The 23,052-nt window shown below is 36.7% G+C and overlaps 1 protein-coding gene across 5 annotated transcripts in view; it reads right to left on the reverse strand.

Annotated features, from left to right (window-relative positions):
• The window catches only part of SMARCA2 (SWI/SNF related BAF chromatin remodeling complex subunit ATPase 2), a 119,467-nt gene that overhangs the window by 48,388 nt on the left and 48,027 nt on the right, over positions 1 to 23,052 (reverse strand). For all 5 annotated transcript variants that reach the window (XM_085042329.1, XM_085042330.1, XM_085042332.1 and 2 more), the window contains exons 11-26: positions 21,697 to 21,750; positions 19,573 to 19,703; positions 19,325 to 19,385; positions 17,843 to 17,943; positions 17,408 to 17,555; positions 15,884 to 16,047; positions 14,197 to 14,263; positions 13,518 to 13,628; positions 11,751 to 11,993; positions 11,350 to 11,463; positions 9,229 to 9,336; positions 6,691 to 6,777; positions 5,766 to 5,812; positions 4,179 to 4,345; positions 1,785 to 1,948; positions 826 to 1,053 (exon numbers count right to left, since the gene is read on the reverse strand). In XM_085042329.1, the coding sequence (XP_084898455.1) occupies positions 826 to 1,053; positions 1,785 to 1,948; positions 4,179 to 4,345; positions 5,766 to 5,812; positions 6,691 to 6,777; positions 9,229 to 9,336; positions 11,350 to 11,463; positions 11,751 to 11,993; positions 13,518 to 13,628; positions 14,197 to 14,263; positions 15,884 to 16,047; positions 17,408 to 17,555; positions 17,843 to 17,943; positions 19,325 to 19,385; positions 19,573 to 19,703; positions 21,697 to 21,750 (1,995 nt within the window). The remainder of the gene's footprint in view (positions 1 to 825; positions 1,054 to 1,784; positions 1,949 to 4,178; positions 4,346 to 5,765; positions 5,813 to 6,690; positions 6,778 to 9,228; positions 9,337 to 11,349; positions 11,464 to 11,750; positions 11,994 to 13,517; positions 13,629 to 14,196; positions 14,264 to 15,883; positions 16,048 to 17,407; positions 17,556 to 17,842; positions 17,944 to 19,324; positions 19,386 to 19,572; positions 19,704 to 21,696; positions 21,751 to 23,052) is intronic.

Below are 23,052 nucleotides of genomic sequence, written 5' to 3' on the forward strand. Positions count from 1 at the left end.
TTTCAAGGTGGGAAAAAGCTAGTGCTGAACAAGAATTTGTGTGTGTGTGTGAACAGTATAACTGACACATTTATTTACTCTCTCCCAAATACTGCTTTCATCCAAACACAGAATTTTCAAATTAAGAGGAGAGTCTGCAGTGACAGGCGAAAGAACGTTCATCATCATTCGACACTCTCAGCTCCATAGAAGAATACAATGAAAAGACAGCAACATACACTCAGTGACTCTGTAACCTCACTTCCCACTATTTTAAGAAAAGACTTGACAGATCTTTTTAAACAGGAAGAGGAGATGGTGATGAGAAGCCCAGGCTGGACACAGCACCAGAAACGGTTACTTTCTGGCTTGTCCTAAGCCCAAGACACACCAAAGCAGACCTTAACTCTCAACTAGGTTCCAAAAGAAGCACAATAAGCTTTCAAGACCGAACCTAGGCAGTAGTAGCTGCTCAGCATGTCTGAAAATCAAATTGTCTAGTTGAACATATACACTGGATTTAGGAACTGGTTTAAAATCTGTTCTGGAAGAAATCTTTGTTTGAATGTAAACTATTTGCCAAAATTATAAAGAGCAGAATGGCTTTAAAGTCACAGTGCCTAATTCTACACTAAGATTTAATCATAACCATTCCATCACAACTACTAGGTTATGACCTATAACTGTGACCATAAAAAAAGAGAAAAATTAAATTATTTCTCTGACTGGATGGTACAAATTATAATGACATTTCTAAATTCAGAGTTTATGACAATCATGGTAAATGATGGGAAAAAAAGAGTCAGTACTTCCTGAAACTCTCTCAGTAATTATTTCTAACCTTACCTCATTTTCTTCTTCATGCTCCAATATAGCTTGTAGGAATGCTCTCCTTTCATGGCTTGAAGATTTCTGATCGAACATTCCCGCCTGAATAACTTTTTGATCTACATTCAGCTTATACTTTGCAGCAGCAAGTATCTTCTCTTCCACACTGTTCACAGTGCACAGTCGCAGGACTCTAACTTCATTCTGCTGACCAATTCGGTGAGCTCTATCTTGGGCCTGCAAGTCCTGTTAGGCAAAGAACACAGAGGGTAATTTAGCAGAGAGAGTGAACACAGAGAGACTGAAACTCTTCTTAGTATCACTTCCCTTACTTTTACACGTGGTCATTGAGTATGATGTGATTTGCATATATTTGCACAATAGCTGAAAACACCCACATACTGATGTACTTTCAGAGATATCAAACTTATTTTCTCACAAAGAAGAAAAAAAAGGTGGCAATGACATAATTCAGTTACCTCTTCTGGCTTTTTTAAATAAGCCAAAGTGGTGTGATACACTCTTCTCTTGGTGATCCGTACTTAATACTAACCACTTACAGAGTAAATTCAGTGCCTCAGGCCAAGACTACTGCACTCACATGGTCACCTAATTTCATGAGACAGGGAGCATTCAACATAGCCTTTACTAAAATATTGCAGACTACCTACCAAAGGCTATGGTTAAAGAATGAGTACAGTTATACAGATGAAGCAGGTTTATAACACTCCTAGTGCTGAGGATACCCTGAGACTCAGATAAAATATATATGCAGGCACAGAATTAGCTCACTGATTCAAACCAAAACATTTCCTGATTGTGGCAGTTTGCCTCACTAATTTCTCTCAAAGCAGCATTTTATCTCTTGCCTGGATTTTTTCTTTCATCCATGGCTATATCATCCATTTAAAGAAGTGACTCAAAAAAGCATCATGAATTCTTTGCACATTTAATGAAGATAAGAAAATAAAAATAACCTGATGAGGATTCCAGTCACTATCAAAGATTATAACAGTGTCAGCAGCCTGGAGATTTAAGCCTAGCCCTCCAGCCCTTGTACTCAACAAGAAGATAAAGTACTGCGATCCAGGTTCATTGAATTTCTTCAACAGAGCAGCTCGATCCTCTGATTTTGTTGTGCCTGAAAAAAAATTTTAAATATTGTATAATAAAAATACAAACTGAAATAATATAAATACAATGTCAGTTGCTAAAATTACATGGGAAAGGGTTATTTTAATGCACTGCTTTTTCACACCTCTGCCACATTTTCCGTAACACTGGCCATGAATGTTTAGGTCAACTGCCTATCACACCCAAGAAACAGGCTTCTAAATGTCCCTTAAAAAGTATTTGTTTTGACATTTCTGAAGTACATCTTAAAATGTTGGCTAACACTGTTATACATTTTTATTACTCACATAAATTTCAATTGAAGCTACTATATACAAACAGAAGAGAACTCTAGTTTTGATTAATGCCTTCTGGCTACAGTATTACATATTTTTAAAAGCTACATATAGAGATTTATCAAAACGTCACTATTTGCCTTCAGAGTCAGAGTTAACACCAAAAGACTGAAAACTCTTAAAATGTCCCATCTTGAGGGTGATATATGTTCAGAAGATGAAATGACTAAATATTTTTTATTACTATGGTGGGTTGTTTCCCAGCTGGGTTCCAGATATATACCCCTCTGCCCCCCCAAACTCAGCAGTGTATGGGGAAGAAATAAGACAGAAAAGCGCCTGTGCTGAGAAAAAGCAGCTTAGTAAAAGTGAAAGGTGCATATGCAAGGACAAGAAAAGGGATTTATTTACTACTTCCCATCACCAATCATATGTCCAGCCACTTCCGGGGAAGCAGGGCCTTAGCATCTGTAATGACTGCTTGGGAAAACAAATGCTGTACAAACAACGTCACTATGTCTCCTTCTTTTCTCTCAGGTTTTATTGCTGTTTACATCCCTTTGGTCAGCTTGGGTCAGTGGTCTCATCTGGGTCCCAGTTCAATGCAGCCTACTGCCTCTGGGGGTGAGGGGTGGTTTGGAGAGAAAGCCTTGACACTGCTCCTTTTCTCCAAGCTAAACACCACCAGCTCCCTCAGCTGCTCCTCATAGGACTTGTGCACCAGACCTTTCTTCAGCTCTGTTGTCCTTCTCTGGACACACTCCAGCACCTCAATGTCCTTCTCGGAATGAGTGGCCCAGAAATGGACACACAACTGAAGGAATGGCTTCTCCAGCAGGTACTCACTTTGGTACAGGGGGACAATCCCTGCCCTGGTCTTGCTGGCCACACTCTTGCTGATCCAGGCCAGGATGCCATTGGCCTTCTTGGCCACCTGGGCACAGCCTGGCTCATGTTCAGCTGCTGTCACCAGCACCCCCAGGTCCTTTTCCTGTGGGCAGCTTTCCAGCCACTCTGCCCCAGCCTGTGGCACTGCCTGGGGTTGTTGTGATCCAAGGGCAGGACCCAGCACTCAGTTTAGTTGAACTTCACACCTTTGGCCTTGGCCCACAGATCAGCCTGTCCAGACCCCTCTGCAGAGCCTTTGTGCCCTCCAGCAGAGCAACACTGCCACCCAACTTGATGTCATCTGCAAATCTACTGATGGTACTTTCAATCCCCTCATCTAGATCATCCATAAAGATACTGAACACTGCACTGAGATATTGTACCGAATAAAGATATTGAACAATACAATGTTTCTAAACCATCTTTTCATTCAAAGTAATAAAACATATCTACGTATGAAGGAATCGAGGCTTTTGATCTTCCTGTGAATTTCCAGCATGACCCTGAAATTCAGCTACCCTGAGAACAGCAGGTGAATTTTAAACAGACAAAAATTAATTGATTCCATTGGAATGTGGGCCTAAAACTGGCATTATCATCTCTTATCATGAGAATACTTTCAGGAATGTTAGATAGTGATGACTGATTGGGACCCTGGATTTTAAACCCTATGTGGAAAAGAAATGAGCCTCTAAGCATCAAATTTATACATAATCTGCATTCGTGGAATGGACCTTCAATGTTCACCAAAAGAAACCATCAACCAAATAGTCTTCAGGTTAAACAGATAAAAGAAAACACTGAAAGAGACAGAGAAAATTACTTCAACCAAGAGAAGCAAAAGAATGTCCTTCTCAGTACCGTGTCTGGAAGAACACAGGAAATTTTATTAAACTGCCACTGGGTTTTACTGCCATAATTTCATGGTAAACACACTTGCAGGACTACAAAATAGTATTTTGAACCTCTCTTCATTATTGTATAGTCACATCACATCACTGTTAAAAAACACTAGGAGGAGAAAACAGGGCTCCCATGCCCAAACTCATGAAGGATTTTTTCCATTTAGCTTACCATCAAGACGCAGGTAAAGGAAATTTCGAAATGCAAAATAGTCTTCCATAATGGTCATGAGTGATGTCATTTGACAGAAAAGAAGCACACGATGGTTAGTAGCTCGTAACTTTGGTAGAATACGATCGAGTAGCTCAAACTTCCCCGAGGCCCGATAAAGTTCGGCTCTGTTGGAGAGAAGCAGCACAGTAAATGCCAGAATGAGCCCACATTTAAAAGTCTGTAGCCATTATCATGTCAGAGTATAACAAAAATTTACTTAATCTAAACATGACTGATGGTACTTTTCTTTCTTTAAAATTACATATTGATTAAAACAAACAAACACATGTGAAGTCCTATTTTCCTGATTTTTCTTCAATTACAAAAACTCTGCAGACTTCCAATCACACAGAATACCTTTCTTTATGAAACTCAATTCTTCTTCATTATTTATTAAAACAAATGTTTCTCAGCTAGATAAGCACTGTATAAGCTAAGACATTCACCTGCTAGTTTTGTTTTCAACTGGCATTAAAAACAACTTTCAGTTGCAACTGCAGTTTCAAGCTATATTTAACAGGCATATGGTGGAAACAACCCCTTTCCATTCAACTATTATGCACATGGAAGTGAAATATTGCAAACTGAGCTACTATATGGAGATAATGGCAGTAGTCTGACATAGGATGTGCTCTTTAGCCATACAACCTTAGACGTCCTGAACAGTGTTTAGCTGCTTTGATTAGCTACTCTTTTGTTTCCCATGCAGAGAAAAGCAAAACTGAATCTTAGCACTGAAATTCAACCCACAATCCAGTAAATGAATAAAAGTAAACAGGATGTCTAAATCACCATCACAATGATAGACTTTACAGAAATAAACTTCACGCAACTTTTCTCTAACCTTGAGTCTGTACTATCAAAATACAATTTATTATTAGCAATGGTACAAAATCCAGAAGATACACAGGCTTCTGATATGCATACCTTTGTAATCAGCCACAGACTAAACTGTTTAGGAGACAAGTATTCTGGTATACTAGCTAAGGAGACAAACAGTGCAGTATATCAGATAAGAAAAAAAAAGAAAGAAAGAAAAAATCTTTAACACCTAAACAGGAAGCCAGTCACGTGGATGACACACACTTTTTATTTAGAAAGCACCCATTAACCTGGCAGTTTCATTAAGTGTCAAGAAAAAAAAGCAAATCTTTTTCATTTCAGATGATGGAAAAAATGCTACTTCAGTTTAGAATAAAGATAGTAAAGAAAAAGAAGTAGAAGGCAAAAGTAAGAAGAAAAAGAAAATCCTAACAGGTATTCTGAAGAGCCATCCCAATGAATTTCAGATGGTATATAATTTCAAAATAAGGGGAAAGGAATTTATGAGTCTTTTATGTCTGCCATCCTGAAAGAGATGGATAGTCATGAAAAAATTTTATAACACTTTCAGTACAGTTAGGTTTTGCTTCACATATGGGCCCCGCGCTTCCTCTGCCTTTGCACAAGCTACTTGACTTTGCTAACATGTAGCTTCCACAAAAAGAATGTGATCATTAATTCCAATACAACACTATGGAAGGGAGGAAAAACAGAAAAAGTTACCCATTAATGACACCATTTGAGTAGCCCAGATGTTCAGCGAACGACTCCTGCAAAGTTATAAGCAATAAACATATTACAAACTACAAAATAACCGAAAATTATGAATTTTTATAGAAATCAAGTTAAATAGAAGAGTGTTGGGGTTTGAGTTCAGTGTTGCTCATACTCTCAGAAACCACCTTTTAGCAATAGTACTCTGATGTTTTCCTGCACTATTATTTGAAATTCATCATTTGCAGAAGTGACTTCTGCAGCATGCCTTTTACCAGATTACAAATACAGTAGAATCCTAATTAATTTATACTAATTAGAAGAAGATTCAACTGCAAATTACTCAATTTAATTACTCAGCATTCAAGATAACGAAGAGTAAGTAATTATATTTTCAGTAAGTAATTATAGTTTCATAAATGTAGCTACATTCCAGATATCCATGACACTATCATTCTGGATATATTATATTTAAGTACTTAGGTCCTACTGAGAGATGCTATATAGATAGTCCATTTTTGCTGAAAAAACAAGGTGGATGGAATAGCACAATTTCAGTTGACACTGCAGAAGATTAGCAGTCTGGTAGTTACAAAGATTCTACACATGACATTGTAAACTAATGTCTATACATTAAAAATTTGGTGTATGTGGATACCAAGTTGCTCTGGGTTGTCTTAAATTAACAAAAAAACCTTCACTTTTTAAAGACACTGTTCCATGAAATGAAATACTTTAAAACTAGACTTTGGATTATAAGTAAAAAGGTGGCACTTGACTGTAATGAATGCTTTTTTCAAATCCATCCTTTCCAGTATAAATTATGTGGACAAAGATGTCCCCTCTCACACACATAAGCTTTTAGCAGCAGTTTTCTATTATGTTAGCCATCTGAATAAAAACAACTCTCAAAAATCAAACCTATCAGTCTTACCTCAATGTGTTGAAACATATATGGGTGATTGCATATCTTTCTCAATTGCATGATAGTGTTCATAAGAGTTTTTGCTCCACCTTTTCCCTATGGGTACAAACAATACAAACCAAATTATTAATTTCTTATCTTATGAACATAACCTTTAAAAATATTTTTATCCCAAACCTGAACACTGCATCACTAACAAAAAAAAAAAAAGGAAACAAAAACCCAACAAAACTCCCCAATAATAGAAGCAAACAAGGCTAAACCAAATCAACAAAAATCCGGAAACTATTGTACAGTTGTCTTGCTGTATAAATTCATGTGTCATAAGGATGCTCTGAAATGAAAACAGAAGACCTTTAAGTAATCAATGAAGTACGCTACATTTCTACCTGCAGTATTCATGGTGGGAAGCAGAGCATCTACTATCCTGCTTATTTATACTGTTTATTATGAAACCATGCAAGCTCTACAGCATCTGAACCCTCTAACAGGAGATCATTCTAGATGGGCCCTTTTCAATTCCACAGTAACTTCTCCAGTCTGTTAACTTGATAAATGGGTTTATCACTCTAGGCCAAGTAAAACACAGACCACACGTACTAAAATGTTGAAGATCACCAAATTCATGAGCCATCTTATTTTTAAGGAAGTATATTCTCAAAACATACACTACAGTTAATTTTGTAGAACCAGCATGCAGAGTCAGTTGTGCTAGACCAAACTGTATGGTTAAGAACCAACTGCAGCTGGTCAATGTAAGCCTGAGAACATTGTATCACATTAACATTGCCAGAAGCTTATCCTTTCAAATGCCATTTTCTTTTGTTGCCAGTTCATAAAAACATGACCAGTGGCATCAATATTCCAATCTTACTATATGACTAATTCAGATTTACTTTAAAAACTTCACCCAAACCATTTACCAATTTCAAGCTGTAAAACTAGGTGAAAATACGCTACTTGATCACAATACGTACTAGCAATATATTAGTGTTTTCTGGAAAGTACATTGAAACCATAACTTTCATCTAGAGCAGAGATTATCCATTTGAAGGGGGCACATGTAAAACTTATTTTGTTCTTTCCAAGATCGTCTCAAATTTGCTCCAAAATGCAGTTCATACTCGTTTTAAAAATAATTTCCTAGTGCTTTCCACCTTAGCGAATTGTTTCTAATCTCAGCTGGGTCCAGGCCAGAGCTACAGAAAGACAGGATTTTTTCCTAACACAATAGCTGTTTGATCATTGAAGCCAGGCATTCTTAACAATCATGTCCCTCTGTTGACAACAGGTAGCATGATAAGAGAGCAATCATGTCCCTCTGTTGACAACAGGTAGCATGATAAGAGAGCTTGATTTAACATTTACAGAAAAAAAATTATTGAAGAGAGGGTGGCAAGAAAAGAAAAATTTTAGTCCTTTGGGGAGACAGGAAGGCAAGGGAAGTGTTCAGAAGACATCCAAGGCAATTTGAACTGGTTAAGCACAAAGCCAGGTGGAGAAACAGGTAGGAAAAAATACACAGAAGCTTCTGAGCAGGTGAAAGAAAGAGACAGAAAAGGAAGGGTAGAAGACTGTGATACAAAATGAAATTTTTAGTACAAATATAGAGACATCAAAATGCAAACCTGCATTGAAAATACAACTGAGGAACATGAATTAATGTCCAAAAAGCTCAACTATGAAGATAAGTTGCAACATCCAGTGAAGAAAGCCTTTGTCTGGAGTTTAATTAAGCATAAGTGAAGGAAACAATTTGACTGCAAAAGACTAGGAAGGTAAATACAGATACTGAATAGAAAAGTCACCCACTGTACCAATGCAACCTGAAAAAGGATTATGGAAAGACTATACATGATTGCACTGTATCAGAAATATACACACAACAGGGTGCAAACTGAAACTGTTACATTCAAGATATTCTGCAGTGTCTGTTCACAGTGTTTCACATTTACTACAGTATTTCAAATTTCTTAAAATGTGAAAAGTTGATGAATGGCAACTTCTTTACTCTGTATTGACTGGATTAAGTCCCATGATGGCATAAGCAACATTTATTAACACAGAGTCTAAACCTGACTATATGCCTTTTGAATCATATTTTGATATGAATCTTACTGTTCCCTTAATGAATTTTATCACCAACAGAACTTTTAAGGATGAATGCAAGCATACAGTCCTAGCTGACTGAAACATGGCTTAACTAATGGATCTGAGAGACAAGACAAATGACCTTCTGTAGCCATCGCTGCCACCACCACAATTATTCAGATATATTGTTGAATTAAACTCAGCCAAGGGAAATGCTGTTTTTTCTCAAACACTGCCTGTCTGCAGAAAGGCACTCAACTACACCAAATACAGGCAGTATCTTCTCCTTGTGAATAGCTACATCTTGTAACCGAAAGCCATGACTGAGTGTTCTCTTCCCATGACAGATACCTGCAGTAACAGTCTACACATTAATTTTATAAAACAGAAATTAAATTGTTAACACGTTTAAACATAATACATTGTTTTCTTCATATTTTAGTATTTCTTTTGTACCTTCTTGTCTTTTTCAGAACCGTCTGTGAGAAGGATCCCCTTGGCTTGCATGTGACGGTACAAGATCTTCTGAAGAGCTGACATATCACATTTGATCACATATTCCACCTAGTTTAAAAAAAAAATAAAACCCAAAAATTACAAGCATGCTGACATAATAAGGTTAGTAGGATCTAACTGCAGGTTCTTGTAATTCTAGAACAAAACAAAAAAAATCCTATTAATCTTCTATCTGTATCGTAACACCACAATAAATTTCAGTGACCAGCAATCCAACTGCAAGTACAGCAAAGAACGTCTTGAAAGTTTATCTATGAGCCACAACTACAATTAGACAGCTGGATCCTAAGAATGTAACTGCAGGATTACCAAACATACTTTATTTCTTACTCAGTAATTTCTAAAATCTAAAAAATAATTTAGAATTTATTTAATGTTTAACATGCAACTAAAAATGTATTTTATTTTTAATAACCAATGGAATTTATTGTGTCTGTTAAACATTATAAAAATATCAAGTGAAGTATTATAAAAGTATCACCTAGCAATTAAGTATATCTATTTAATTGTATATCTAGCAATTAAGAATCCCTCACAGAGTCTAACTGGCACAACGTTTACCTAGGCTCTCATAGAAACTTGCCATTTTCTTAACATCTACTAAAACACAGGGAATTAAAAAAGTACTGTATGACCCCTACATTCAACCTGACTTCTTGTTCAGCTTTGTAAAACTCTATTTAGTTTTTAACTGCATACTAGATTTAAAAACAGTAACAAAGATTTCACATACCAATTCTATGCAATTTTTCCTATTGCTCAATGTCCAGATTACAGTCACTATGGTTTTAGTACGTTAGGTCAAATAAAAACAGTAACATAACAAAAGCCACACTAGTGGCTAGAAATCTTTCAAGCTGTGAATAAAAGACAAAGCATAAGCTTCCTGATAGTTAATAAATAAACAGGAAGAAAATTATCAGGTTATTTTCTTCTCAGAAAGACAGGACTATGAACCCCTTAAAAGAGAAGTGACTTTCTTCAATGGCTTTTCTACCAAGCTTTGCAAGATCAAATGAACCTGATTAACAAGCTTCCGGCCCCAGCTTCAACCTCCATGGTTGGATGAACTCCTTTTTGCAAGATAATGGAAACAAAAAGAAACATGGTCTTCTGAACACAAGTATGTATGCAACTTGAAAATTTTCCCTCTCCAGTACCAATTAATGCATTTATCAAATACTGTGGCTTGATTTCAGGATGATTTTCAAATGCAAGCATGTTTTATTCTCAAATAAATCTTTCTGAGGATATTGAGAACTTGACATTTGAAGGAACAAAAATTCACAACAGTAATAGTGTTCCCATCATTATGAAGATGAAAAAGAATTTTAAAATGCCTTTGTATTGTCTCTAAGCATCTGTACAGAGTTCTTCATTCATTCAGCCAGTCAGCTCATAACACACCTTACAAATATTTCAGTTTGGTATGGTTTTAATCCAGTTTACCAAAAAAACCAAATTTTCCTCATCACACCTCCAAATGTAGTTTTTACAATATAGTTGGTGTTGTTATTCTGGGAACAGGGATGTATAATTGCAGAGGAGGACAAAGTGGGAGCAGTTAGCCAGAAATAAAAACAATTACCTTTGAAATCAGAAAACAATTTTATGTTCTGAATTAAAAAGCCAGTAGTTAAAAGAAATTGTGCAATTTCAAGAAGACACTTCATCCAACTCCCGGAATGATAATGCAGGACCAAACTCTGCCTGCTTTATAAAGTCCAGTCACCCTTCAGGAATTTCAGCCCAGTGCAAGGAGGATGGTGCAGGACAGAATTTTATCCTCAGTGTATGGCTGACTTGCAAATTGAAACCAGACTCCAGGGAAAGAAGTTGCATGTCTTACAGTGGTGACAACAAACACATTTAAAGTTGGTGAGGAATCCTGAGAACGCAGAAACTTCAGGTACTCAGGTTTCCTCAGTGGCCAGCTTTCTTTGAAGAGGTATAAACAAACATTAAAGTAGTCCTCTTCTGCAAAATAAATCTTGAAAACAAACATTACTTAATGCTTAGAAAGAGTATTAAACCCGTTCCAAAACTTCTCTCATTGCAAACCTTTTCTGGCAGTTGAGACTCAACTTCTTTCTTCAATCTTCTCAGCAAAAAGGGCCGAAGCACTTTATGGAGACGACGGATGATCAGGATCGTTTCTTCCTCATTTAAATCCACCTAGAGAAGTTTAAAGAAGTCACTACAAGGCAGCTCAAATGTATTAGGTAATGTCTTCTCTCAAATGAAAAGAATGTGCAATACTTATTGCATCTTACAACCAAACTGACTCCAAGTCAAAAAATACACTGACATTAAAGTTTTGGTATTATAAAAAAGGTGTCTTTTAGTTCTGCAAATCCCTAAATACCAGAGTGAGTTCAAACACTAATTCGTCTGTTTAAGCTCTTTTCTGTTTTCATCAAAGTGGTTCGTTTCTGATATTTTTTTAAAAATTGCCACAGTACCCTTTCTCCAGTCATGGCAAATGGAGCATTGAACCACTGTTCAAAGGTGCTGCAGCTCTTGAAAATGGTTGGAAGAAGAAAATTGAGCAGAGCCCAAAGTTCAGGCAATTTGTTCTGCAAAGGAGTTCCTGTCAGCAGAATCCGCCGAGGGGCCACATAGTGAGTATTCAAGACCTGAGTCAGCTTGCAGTGATGGTTCTTCATTCGATGGCCCTCATCTACTATCATGTACTTCCACCGAATCTGAAAGAAAAAGAAGAGTTGGCAAAGTTAGAACAGGTCAGACTTTGCCAAGTTCCTTCCAACAAGTATGGAATAAAAATACATAAAGCCTGAGACATTAGTCAGTCTCAACCTTGAGTAAAGGCACTTCAAGCATTATGCAACTATCACTGTCCTTGCTTGCAACAAACACACAAACACTAGGTGTGCTCAATCTGATGTTGAATTCTGATTGGAACTGAAACAGCAAACAGCAGTTTCCTTCCATTTCTGGGAGAGAGATTAGAATAACTGGCTCTTCAAGGTCAGAATATGGTTCACAGTGGAAGAAAGAAACCGCATAAACTCCAAATAAATCTGTCTGTAACAAGAACCTTGACAGGAGACAAAAGCATTTTCAGATAAAGTAAGCATGCTCATAAACAACAGCAACCCTGAACTTTATTTTTTTCAGCTAATCCTGTATTTTCACTTGAGAACAAAGCAGCATAATTAAAATAATCCCAGGTACTGCATTTTCAACTCAAGTTCCTATTTCTTAATATGAAACCTTACATGCACTCACAGCAGATGTTGAAAGCTGCTGTTTAAGCTCTCTGTTACCACCTGTACTACAACATGAATAGTCAACACAAGTGCCACACGGACCATACAATTAGGAGGGCCTCCATTTGTACTTTTACAGGTGCTACCTAATTCCCTTTCCCAGGACAGGATGAGTGGCATAGGACTGTCCTTCCTGTCTTTCAGCAACAGCAGGAAAAAACAGAGGCAAAGGAACATTCTGCAGTCTCAAACTGTTTCCAAGCATTCAAAATGATGCTAACAAAATGAACTGCCTTTGTATTAGAGAGGACAAACAAGCAATATGCAGTAAATATGCAGTATGTAACACATGGAAATGAAGTGAAAATGAACAACAGAACTACCGTAGGACCATATGGTTTCTCTGTATAGCAAAACACCTCCTTAGTCTGCTTTGTGTGCACATGAAATAGTCTTACAGTACAGCTGGTTTTATTTTAATTCATGACATTTGATGCCTACCTGTAGACAGTCAGTGAGCCCCTAAGAACTGCAATGTACAGACTCTTTAGTCTGGATATCAAATTCATGATATTGGTAACTATTTAGCCATGTGGGGAAAAGTGACCACGCATCTGAAAAAGCGCTAATAAGAGTGAACTTCAGGTCAGAAACAACAGAAAAAAAGTTAAATTCACTGATTCAGATTAGGCTAAGTATCTTGCAGAGGTGAGGAAAGTCATGTTCTTCCAAGGACAGGCAGGTATACAGTACTGACAGAACTTCACAAAGGAATTAGTCCCCTGGCCACATTTGGGAAAATCCTAGTGTTTACACAAGGGAGAACTGTGACTGACAAGTTCAATCATAAACTGAGGAACAGAAAAATAATTAAAGGGTTGACTTTTATCAAAGGATAGAACAATCAGGAATTTGCCTATAAAACATAAATATATTTTGTGGTATGTACCATTTGAAGGTGTCTGGGTCTTGCTAGAGAGAGATAATAGTTAAAACTACCTTAGCAAGGATATGTTTGTCCTTTATAATGTACTCATAAGTAGTTAAAAGAACATTAAATTTTCCACTTCGAAGCTGAGGAACAAGTGAGCGACGCATTGCAGGTGTACCCTGAAAAAGAGAGACATGTGAGTAGTTATTCTTTACTTTGATGAACAAAATACATTGTTTTTACGAATTGGCAGACAATGAGCAACCACCTGCAATCCCATAATACTGTAAATAAAACACTGATATAATTCCAGACCTTCTCAGAGTGTTTTCCCTAGACTGCTGCTAGACTCTAAAGCTGCTTATGGGGGTCATGGAAATATACAGCCAGTGGTCTGGTCTCCCTACAAATTGCTTGGCTGTATCACTAATACAGTAGCCACAAAAGAAAGTATTTAGCTACGAATAAAATATTAGGTTGTTACCATTTCTAACTCTCAACAGAAGCCTCGCAATGTGATAATTATTTTATTCTGCATTTTGTACAGTTGTTTACAGCTATTTTATTTCTTCTACAGTATTTTACAGTTTATTATAGTCTTTTTAGTTTGATTAACTCTCACTGCTTATTACTTGATATACATCACAAAACCTGATGAGCAGTTTAAATGCTTGCAGAGACAAAAGGAAAAACCATCTCTAGTTCTCATTCCTTCAATTCTACAGTCACATAAAAAGCAAATCTAACCTTGTAAGATATCTTCACCACAGAAGGAGCCCATTTGTCAAATTCATATGTCCAATTGGATAAAGTCCTATCATAGAGATTACAGAGAAAAAGTAACATGTTTCATCATTTGCAGATCAAACTTTATAAATGTTTCCAAGTGATTGCCACCTTTTCAAATACATTTTATGCAATCAACCCCCACAAATAACAACGTATTTTAAAAATGCGCTTTATATACTGCAATAAAACACAAGATTCTCAGAGGAAAGTAACCTGAAAAAAATGTGTGAAACACTCTTTCACTTTATATTCAGGGCCCTTTTTGAAACCAGTAAAAGTAGTGTTTTGCACCTTTATACTTTGGAACACAGTAAGGATAAGAACGGTATCTCTGGACAAAAAAGTAGATTTGTAAGTTCTATACTAGCTGTCATCCAAAAATGGACATTACAGATTTTTGAATACAACCCGATGATAGTGATAACAAACTTGTGTTCTATTCGAGCAGAACTACGCACAGTGCCACCATGGCCACTATGCAGATCCATTCCTGTATTGTTTCTGCTGCTTGATCACAGCAAAAAAGTTGCTTGAGTGAAGCTAGTTGCTATCATGAGATAACAGCAAAAAATAACCTTGACATTTTTCAGCTGCTTGCTTTTATTTTCCTTTTTAGTGGACCAATGATGGCAGCAACACTAGCAACTTAGGAAAGGCAGACTAAGGCAGCTTTTAATATGTATACAAGAAAGAACTTTCAGATCCTTTCGTTTTTAAAAGAAACATTAGAGTACTTAAATCTGATTTTTTACTGTGCCCACATGAAAACTGACTTTAGTAACACTCCCACTACTCTTGGTTTTAGTTTATAGATATTCTCACATGTGATTCTTTTCAAACTAAGCTTATAATTTGTATACATACAATTAGGCACACCTGTGGCATTTATCTTAGTCAATCAGTTACAACTGCAACACAGCCAGAAGACAGGACACCTCAGAGAAATCAAGAGAGGACCACAGATCAAATCTATCCTAACCCCACCACAAATCCGCATGCTCAGCACAACTGGTAGACAGATTAGCTAATGAAATTACCAGGGAACTTCTACACACCATTCAAGTCACTTACACATAAAAATAAGCAAACAACTCCTCAACATCCTGTGAAAGTTGTGCAATGCCTGACATTTTTTATTCAGATCACTAAAACCCCTACCTGACCTTTAGAGAAAGGAAAATGCATTAAAACAAATGTATAAATCAAGCAGCAATTTGCTAAGCTATGGAAAAGCAAAAGGGCAGGCTGCACAATAAGCAATCATTACTTGCACACCTGACGAAAGTGCGCGCATCAATCAAGGCTACATAGATCCAGGGCTACCTATACAGTACTTAAAAGGTCAACCTCATTAAAGCATGTTTGCATGGTATCAGATGAGGCACCAGCTGTTTAAAGAATTAAGCAATGGATTTTTAATACTAGAGTTAAAAGCTGAAAGGTGAAGTGCATGCATGTAAAAGGAAAGAGAAAACATCCCCCTCTTTTGGCTTAAGACTGAATTACAGTAAATTAACTACAGACCACCAAAATTAATAGAATCAAGTGTTTTATCAGCTTTCTGGTCCTGCCAGTGTGCTGTGTTCCAAATAAACCAATCTGCAATGCTTAGGACAATAATGCCAGAATGAGACCCATTACTTACGACAAGGGAACAATGATGAGATAGGGGCCATTGAGTCTTTTGTGCTCCATCAGGTAAGTGATGAGAGCAATAGTCTGTATTGTCTTTCCTAGTCCCATTTCATCTGCCAAAATTCCATTCAGATTGTTATTATAGAGAGAAACCATCCACTCCAGTCCCTGGAGCTGAAATGAAGAAAAAGAATTTCAGTTATTTTAAACACACACAAATAATTAACATCAGCAGCATGGAACCAATGTTCTAACGTCCCTATCTACTCACAAGTCAGATTTCCTTTAGTAATACTATATGCATGGGAACCCCTATCTATCTTTACATCGAAATCATTGTTCCTGTTTAACACAGTCTGTAAGATGAAGTTGGATTTCATGCAGGAAGGTTTTACTACTGCACACAAAGTAACACAGGCACTCATATGTAAGGCTGATAGCCACTGCAGGAATTTGTTCCTCAATCTCAACACTGTCAAATGCTAAAACTTCCTGTGTGTATTTCATGACATTTGCCTGTGTCAATTAAAATCTTTCAAAAGCAAACTCATCAAATCTGCGTAAAGCATGTAAGCCTCACACTTGCCAACTGTATTATTGGCGTGCCAAAGCTCTTGTAGCACATGTCCACTTAGTGTCTGCTGTCCAAAACTCCACGTCATACTAGGCCTAATATGCCTTGTGTATAAAATTCCAGAGCTGGAAGGAAGCCAGAGTACTGTAGAGTCTACAATGTCTACATAACAGAATTTCACACTCCAAGGAATACTGCTAGAAAGCACTATTCCCTTGTCAGACAGATCTCCATGTGTGCGTACATCACATTTCTGATGGATGTGTGAAGTTTCTGCTTCTAATATCCAGACTTTTGGTGTGTCTCATGTATGGAGAGAATTGGAAATTGGATGGCCTGAGAAAGTTCATAGGGAGAACTCTACAACGCATGCTTGAAGTAACCATCCATTGTCCTGTGAGACACTACCCCTAATAATGCTGTCAATTTACTGGTTTTACATACATGCAGACTGATTTACATTTACTATTAAGCCATCAAGAGTTGACTGGATCTTTAGTGCCACTGTATGTCCTACTTACAAAGATGCTTCAGAATTGAGAAGAGGAAAGCTATCTTGTCTGCATCATTACTCTTTATGTGGAGATACATGGATATACACAAATAACCTGACTAGAAAAAAGATGTAGGTTGTTGGAGTTAATTAGAAGGTTGTACAATAGCAGAAGTATAGAAAACGTGTCAAGGATATTTTCAATCACATGTAAGTCTAGTTTATATCAGAATACTGAAGGTCTTGGTTACTAAATCCAGTGAAAGCCTGTGAAGAACATGTGACATTAACATGAAACATTATCTCTGACTCGCAAATGTCATTGCTTTGTCCATATTTCCACATTCTAACCTGTTAGAGACTTTTTACTCTTTAACGGATTTTCAGTTTGCCACTTGAAATACCACACTGAAATGTTGGGTGTAATTCCAAGTTTTACATATTTTAATGTTTTAATGACTTCTCACCTGATAATGTTTTAATGTGCCATTAATAAGAAGAGAAGACTGCTTTTCCACCCTTTCCGTGATTGCATGAGCAACAGTGTAGTAGGATTGAGACCCTCTAGCACTATATTGCATGCTGTATTCATCATCCACATCTTGTTTGGCTGTCCTGGAAAACAGAAGAGGAGCTCAAGTGAATTCCCACGAAAAAATATTTTTTGACCATGGCTTACATATGTAAGTCAAAAGAAACAGTACAAGTCCTCAGGTATGATGAGTACATCAAAGGGTGCAAGATTAAAAATATCATACAATTAAATGATCATGTTTCTTCTCCTGCAGATATTCATGCCATAGAAGTACCACAAATCACTGTAATCTAGAGAAAGCTACTCATGCAAAATGTGGCTGTAGGAAATCACAATTCCTAACAAACAGCACTTAAGGAACACTCACTCAATGATTTGTTTTGCATCTTTCTCAGAAACTTCCTCGCTGTTCGGATCCAGGATTATCTTCTCCTCTGATTCTAATCTGCTTGACTCTTCTTCCTCATCCTACAGAATACAGAAAAAGAACCGAAGTGCTGGGAAGCGCAATGTATTCCGCAGTCATACTTTCAACTGGCATTCACATAGTGGTAGCTTTCATTGGTCAATGCTTTATGACAGACATCTGAATCACAAGGTTCAATTTACACCTATTCTGCAACAAAACTGCACCGCAGCGCAACATTATTAATTTTTGACATACATTAACAAGCAGGAAGTCAGAATACTTTGAAATAAAAACTGTTTTCCCCTTTAATGATCTTACTTTCAAAAGGCTTTTTCTGACTATCATGTTCATGGAGAGTATTGCAATACCATGTTTATTTTTATGTTGTGTTCTAGATGCGTGATAAATTAATAAAGCTTTAGAAACTGCCAGGAACTACTGGTTTAGGGCTCTAGTTTCTTAGTATTTTAAACCCAGTTATTTTTACTCAATTTTAAATAACTTTTCTTTTGGCTACAGTTGCAGCAGATAGCGAACAACTTAAAATCTCACTAACTGGGATTCTAAAATCTGTCAGGTATCAGGCCTTTCTATCTTAATACTGACAGACACGTAGAATTACATTACCAGATATTAGTCCTACAAAGGCACATACAATAATATCATACAGTCCAGTTAGTTTCAGTGGTTGTTTGGTCTAGGATTGTAAAGACTGCTAAACAAAGGAGATCTGAGCTCTATACCTATTCCTGCTACCAGGCTGTTGATTGAACATGGTCCTTCTCTACTCCTCACTTCTGCTCTCCTTTAGAAAGTAGTTATCTGAAAAATGCTATGCAAGTATCACTGTGCATTATTCATAGTACCTACCCTGCAAGGCTGGGATCTTTGTGTGTGTTAATTTTAAGATTCTCTATAGAATTTTTCTAATAATAGTATTTAAGTTATCATCCAACTACAGAATCAAATAAGCCTACCCTGAAAAGTCTGAATATAAATCCCTGGCATAATCCCTAATATTTTAACATACATAAGTAGTAACCATGTTATTTCATTGCCTACAAAACCTCCAATACATAAACCTCAAAGATGTTGAGTTCATTAAGTACAAAGCCACAATGCAGAGTTTTCTGGGATGTATTTTAAAACAGCAACCTGCTCAATTCCCTGATTCATTATTATTAATAGTGAGAGTAATATATTTACTCTTCTCAACCACAATTACCAGTTACGCATTTATAGTGTATATAAAGAACAACTGCTATAAATCAAGAATTACAGTATCAATTAATTTGCCAGTTTGTATTAGTCTTAAAGCATCTACGCATCTGCAATCACTTCCCCCCTCTTCGTTATGAAAAAAGGGAAAATGCCACATGAAATAAATACTTGTTTTTTACTGTATTAATTGTCACAGTATTTCTTTTTAAATTTACATACCTCCTCTTCATATTCAGAGCCACTTTCATCTTCACTGTCTGATCTGGGAGCAACTTCATAGCTGTATGAAAATGACAGAAAGATTGCGAATTACAATTAACAACAGGAGGTATTAAGTTCAATGCATCTCCTCCTCAGCTTACATACAATAAATTAAACAAATGTAATAGGTAAACAAGAAAAAAAGTATAACATGAAAAATATCAATGCAAATAGAAAAAAAAGTACTTTGTATGCTAACTGCTTACCCAGGGTTCATTTCCAGCCAAGCATCCAGCTGACTTGCTTTAGGTGCTTCTGGTCCAAGAAGAACTTTGCCTGTTTCAGTGTGAGTCACTTTGACTGGAAGGTCACTCATCTGACTGCTCTCATCTATGGGCTAAAAATTCAAGGGTCATTTTACACTATAACGCAACTGAACTTCATGCTTGTCTTACATAATAAAAAGAACTAATAGCACTTTCAAGATCCCAGTTCGGAACAGCCAGTGAAGTTTTGTTACTAGATGCCACACCTTGCCACAAGACTACTAAGCAAACACTGTGTCACAGTATTTCTGTGTGTAAATATGGGATGTCTGCCCTAGGTTGCAATATAGATGTATTTAAGTATTCTACACCAGCTGTGGGCCGTTAGCTGTTATCAGCTACTAATGACCCACCCTGGATGACAGACAATGGGCCACCAGGGACCCACCGCATGACTCATGGACTTATCCCATTATGGGATGCTCTGCCTAGCAGGGAGGAGCCAGGTGTTCCCACCCGGATATAACCTGGCCTTGGAACTGCCTGAGCTAGCCCTGTCTACTGGGTTCCCAGAGGACAAGAGCTACCACTGGACCTTCAGCTGGAGACCAGACCTTCACAGGATCACCGCTTGAACTGAACTACTTCAACTACTTCAACTGAACTACTATTCAGTTGGATTGTTACCACCACCCTAACAGGGTGTCGGGTTGTATCTGACTTTGTCAGTGCTTTTCCTTGTATTATTTCACTTATTTTTAATTTCAGTCTTGACTTGTGATCTCCCGCTGGTTTATTTTCAAATCAATACAATGTCCCATAGAATATGGGACATCCACAACTGAATCCCAGTATCCCAAGTAAATTAACAAGAACAGCATGGAAAAGAATACACTACTGGCTTTTGCAAATCAAGCCACAAGGTATATATTCTTCCAGGCATTTAATACTGTTACTTATACCAACAGACATCTGTAACAGAAAATATACAGTAACCTTATGACCTTTTCTTTAATGAGAAACAAGAATTGAACAATTTAGTTAACTTTCTAAGTAAAGGCCGGTTTTAAAGTTTTACTGTCCTAACTTCTTCAACTAAACTGATGAAGCACCTGTAAGAACAAAATCTTTTCGTTACCTATGTTGTAACAAAACTAGGATAGTATAATCACTTTTTCTGTTATTTCTTTGCCCAGTTTAATCACAGATTTTTTTACTTCAAAAACTTTTTGCCTTCTTATACAGCTTTTACACAAGAATATTGTCCAAATAGATATATATATATGACTAAGAAAAACTAATTCAGAACAGTTCCAAATACACTGACTGACAGAATATAAAACTTAGCCCATTTCCATTAATACCAAAGTTACAGGAATGTAATGTGCATTTTCCTTGTGCAACTATAAATATATTGAAGTATTTTCTATAACTCTAACCACATCAGCAGAAGTAATGCTAAAGTTACTTCTAATACACAAAAATATTAAAAAAGGCAGAAGTAAAACACTAAATACAATTCTAAAGTCTTTATCAAAAGTCAGGTGGAATAGAAAAATTGCACTAACATAAGAGCTCTTAATGAGGCAGCATATGCTCTGCTACCGAATGAAAAACATTACTTCAAGAATGACACAGAAAAATTTGCTTCTGAGGAAGAAAGAACTTTCAGATGTCTTAATCCATCAAAATACTATACTCAGTCCTGTGACTGAAAAGTAATTACAAGCAATGTCAACAATGTATTTTTATAAAGATGAGAAGATAGACTGTATGGTTTTTACAAGCTCAAATTAGAAAGTAAATTGTCTACATACAGACTGCAAGAAAAAATTTCTTTTAAGCACATTACAAAGCTAAGAGGCAGACTTCACCATACTGAGTGATAGATTCAATACACATTTCATTTTAGTCTTTGAGTTTTGGAGTAGTGACAGGCTAGCATAAATATTAATCTAGGTAATTATTATTCCTCTTTATAAACAACAGCTCTTAGAACAGTTGTCACCCTAATTCTTTTTAAAGTTATAGCCGTGACACACAATCCAGAACAATCACTGGAAAGTTTTTCAAAAAAGCCAAAAACCAACAAGAAAAAAAAAAACCACCTTGTAAAATTCATACCTCTCCATCAGGACCAAGACCAGATGCCATTCCTTCTGCATTTTCTTCAGCTTTCTGAAACACATGAAGAAGTGAAGATTACTATGGTCAGATTAAAAGTACAGAAAGAATACTTTACATGATGTAAACATTTTGGATCACAAATGTTTCACTGATTTCTGAACAGCCCAGTATTCAAATTATTAAAGGTGTGAATGGATGGATATAGACAGAGTTAGGCCCCGAGCAATTACCACACGTAAAGCGTTTACTAGTCTAAGGATGGTACCTGCTCATCTCAGTCAATGTTATAAATCTGCATGTAAGAAGTGGCTGGTCCACTGAATTTCCAGGTCAGACCTAGAGCTCGGTTGCTTATAGGCTATTCTAATGCAAATAAAATAGTAAATTATTTTCACGTGATTTACTGTAATTTCCTCTAAACTGCTCTAACCTCCACTTTAAAGGTGTCAACAGACACCACAGATTGCATACTCATGCAAGGCACTTTAGTCTTGTGTATATCTTGATTTTTTTGGTCTGACAATTAGGACTATTTTGGGAGTTCTTTGCACTGTATTCCAATCATGTGTGGACCACGCTTACTCAAATTACAAACAAAAAGAACCCTGGACTTCTTTACCAGAGAAAGTTAAGATTCTTTTCTCTCAAGGCATCAACCTGAGAAATGAGCAGTATCTTCCTCAAGGCTTACCCTCATTTACCTTACTTAAAAATGTCAGCATAGTATGAAGAAAAATGAAAGACATGCAGTTTGCTTCTGCATTCAAGCTCTCCTAAACAATTCTGAGCAAGAAAGGACAATATAAAGCTTCTCTTTATGTCACACTGCTGAGTTTGTAGTACTACAGCAAAATATTATTTTGGATACTAATGTAAATAGAGCAGACTAATACAAGAAGAATTCTCTTAAATTGTGTTTTAGTGATAAAAAACTTGCAAGTATTATTAAAGTGTGTGATAAATACAGACCATCAAGTTATTCATTCTTTGTTTAAGAAGTATACTTGAGGAATACCTACACTTCTCAATATAATCCTTAATATCTGCTTCAGATCATACTTCAGCCTTTTTCTTTGCCATTAAAGTCCATTATCTAAAGCATGAACTTGAAATGAACCTGCAGCAGCTGATGCTCAGTAGGAACAACAACACAAGCTTCAAGGCTTGCCTGCTTCAGCACTTCTAGGCAGCAGGTATGACCACTGACAAACAAAGGAACTGTACCAGAACTGAAGATTTTAAATAAACATAAGGGCAGGATAAGTTATGAAAACATGTATTTGGTCTTGGCTGAACACACTACATTGACTGAAGATACTTTTCCCCTGGATGAACCAGGGCTGGGATCCATTC

This window comes from Lichenostomus cassidix, chromosome Z, assembly GCF_008360975.1.
Source record: "Lichenostomus cassidix isolate B80296 chromosome Z, HeHo_3.0, whole genome shotgun sequence".
NCBI lineage: Eukaryota > Metazoa > Chordata > Aves > Passeriformes > Meliphagidae > Lichenostomus > Lichenostomus cassidix.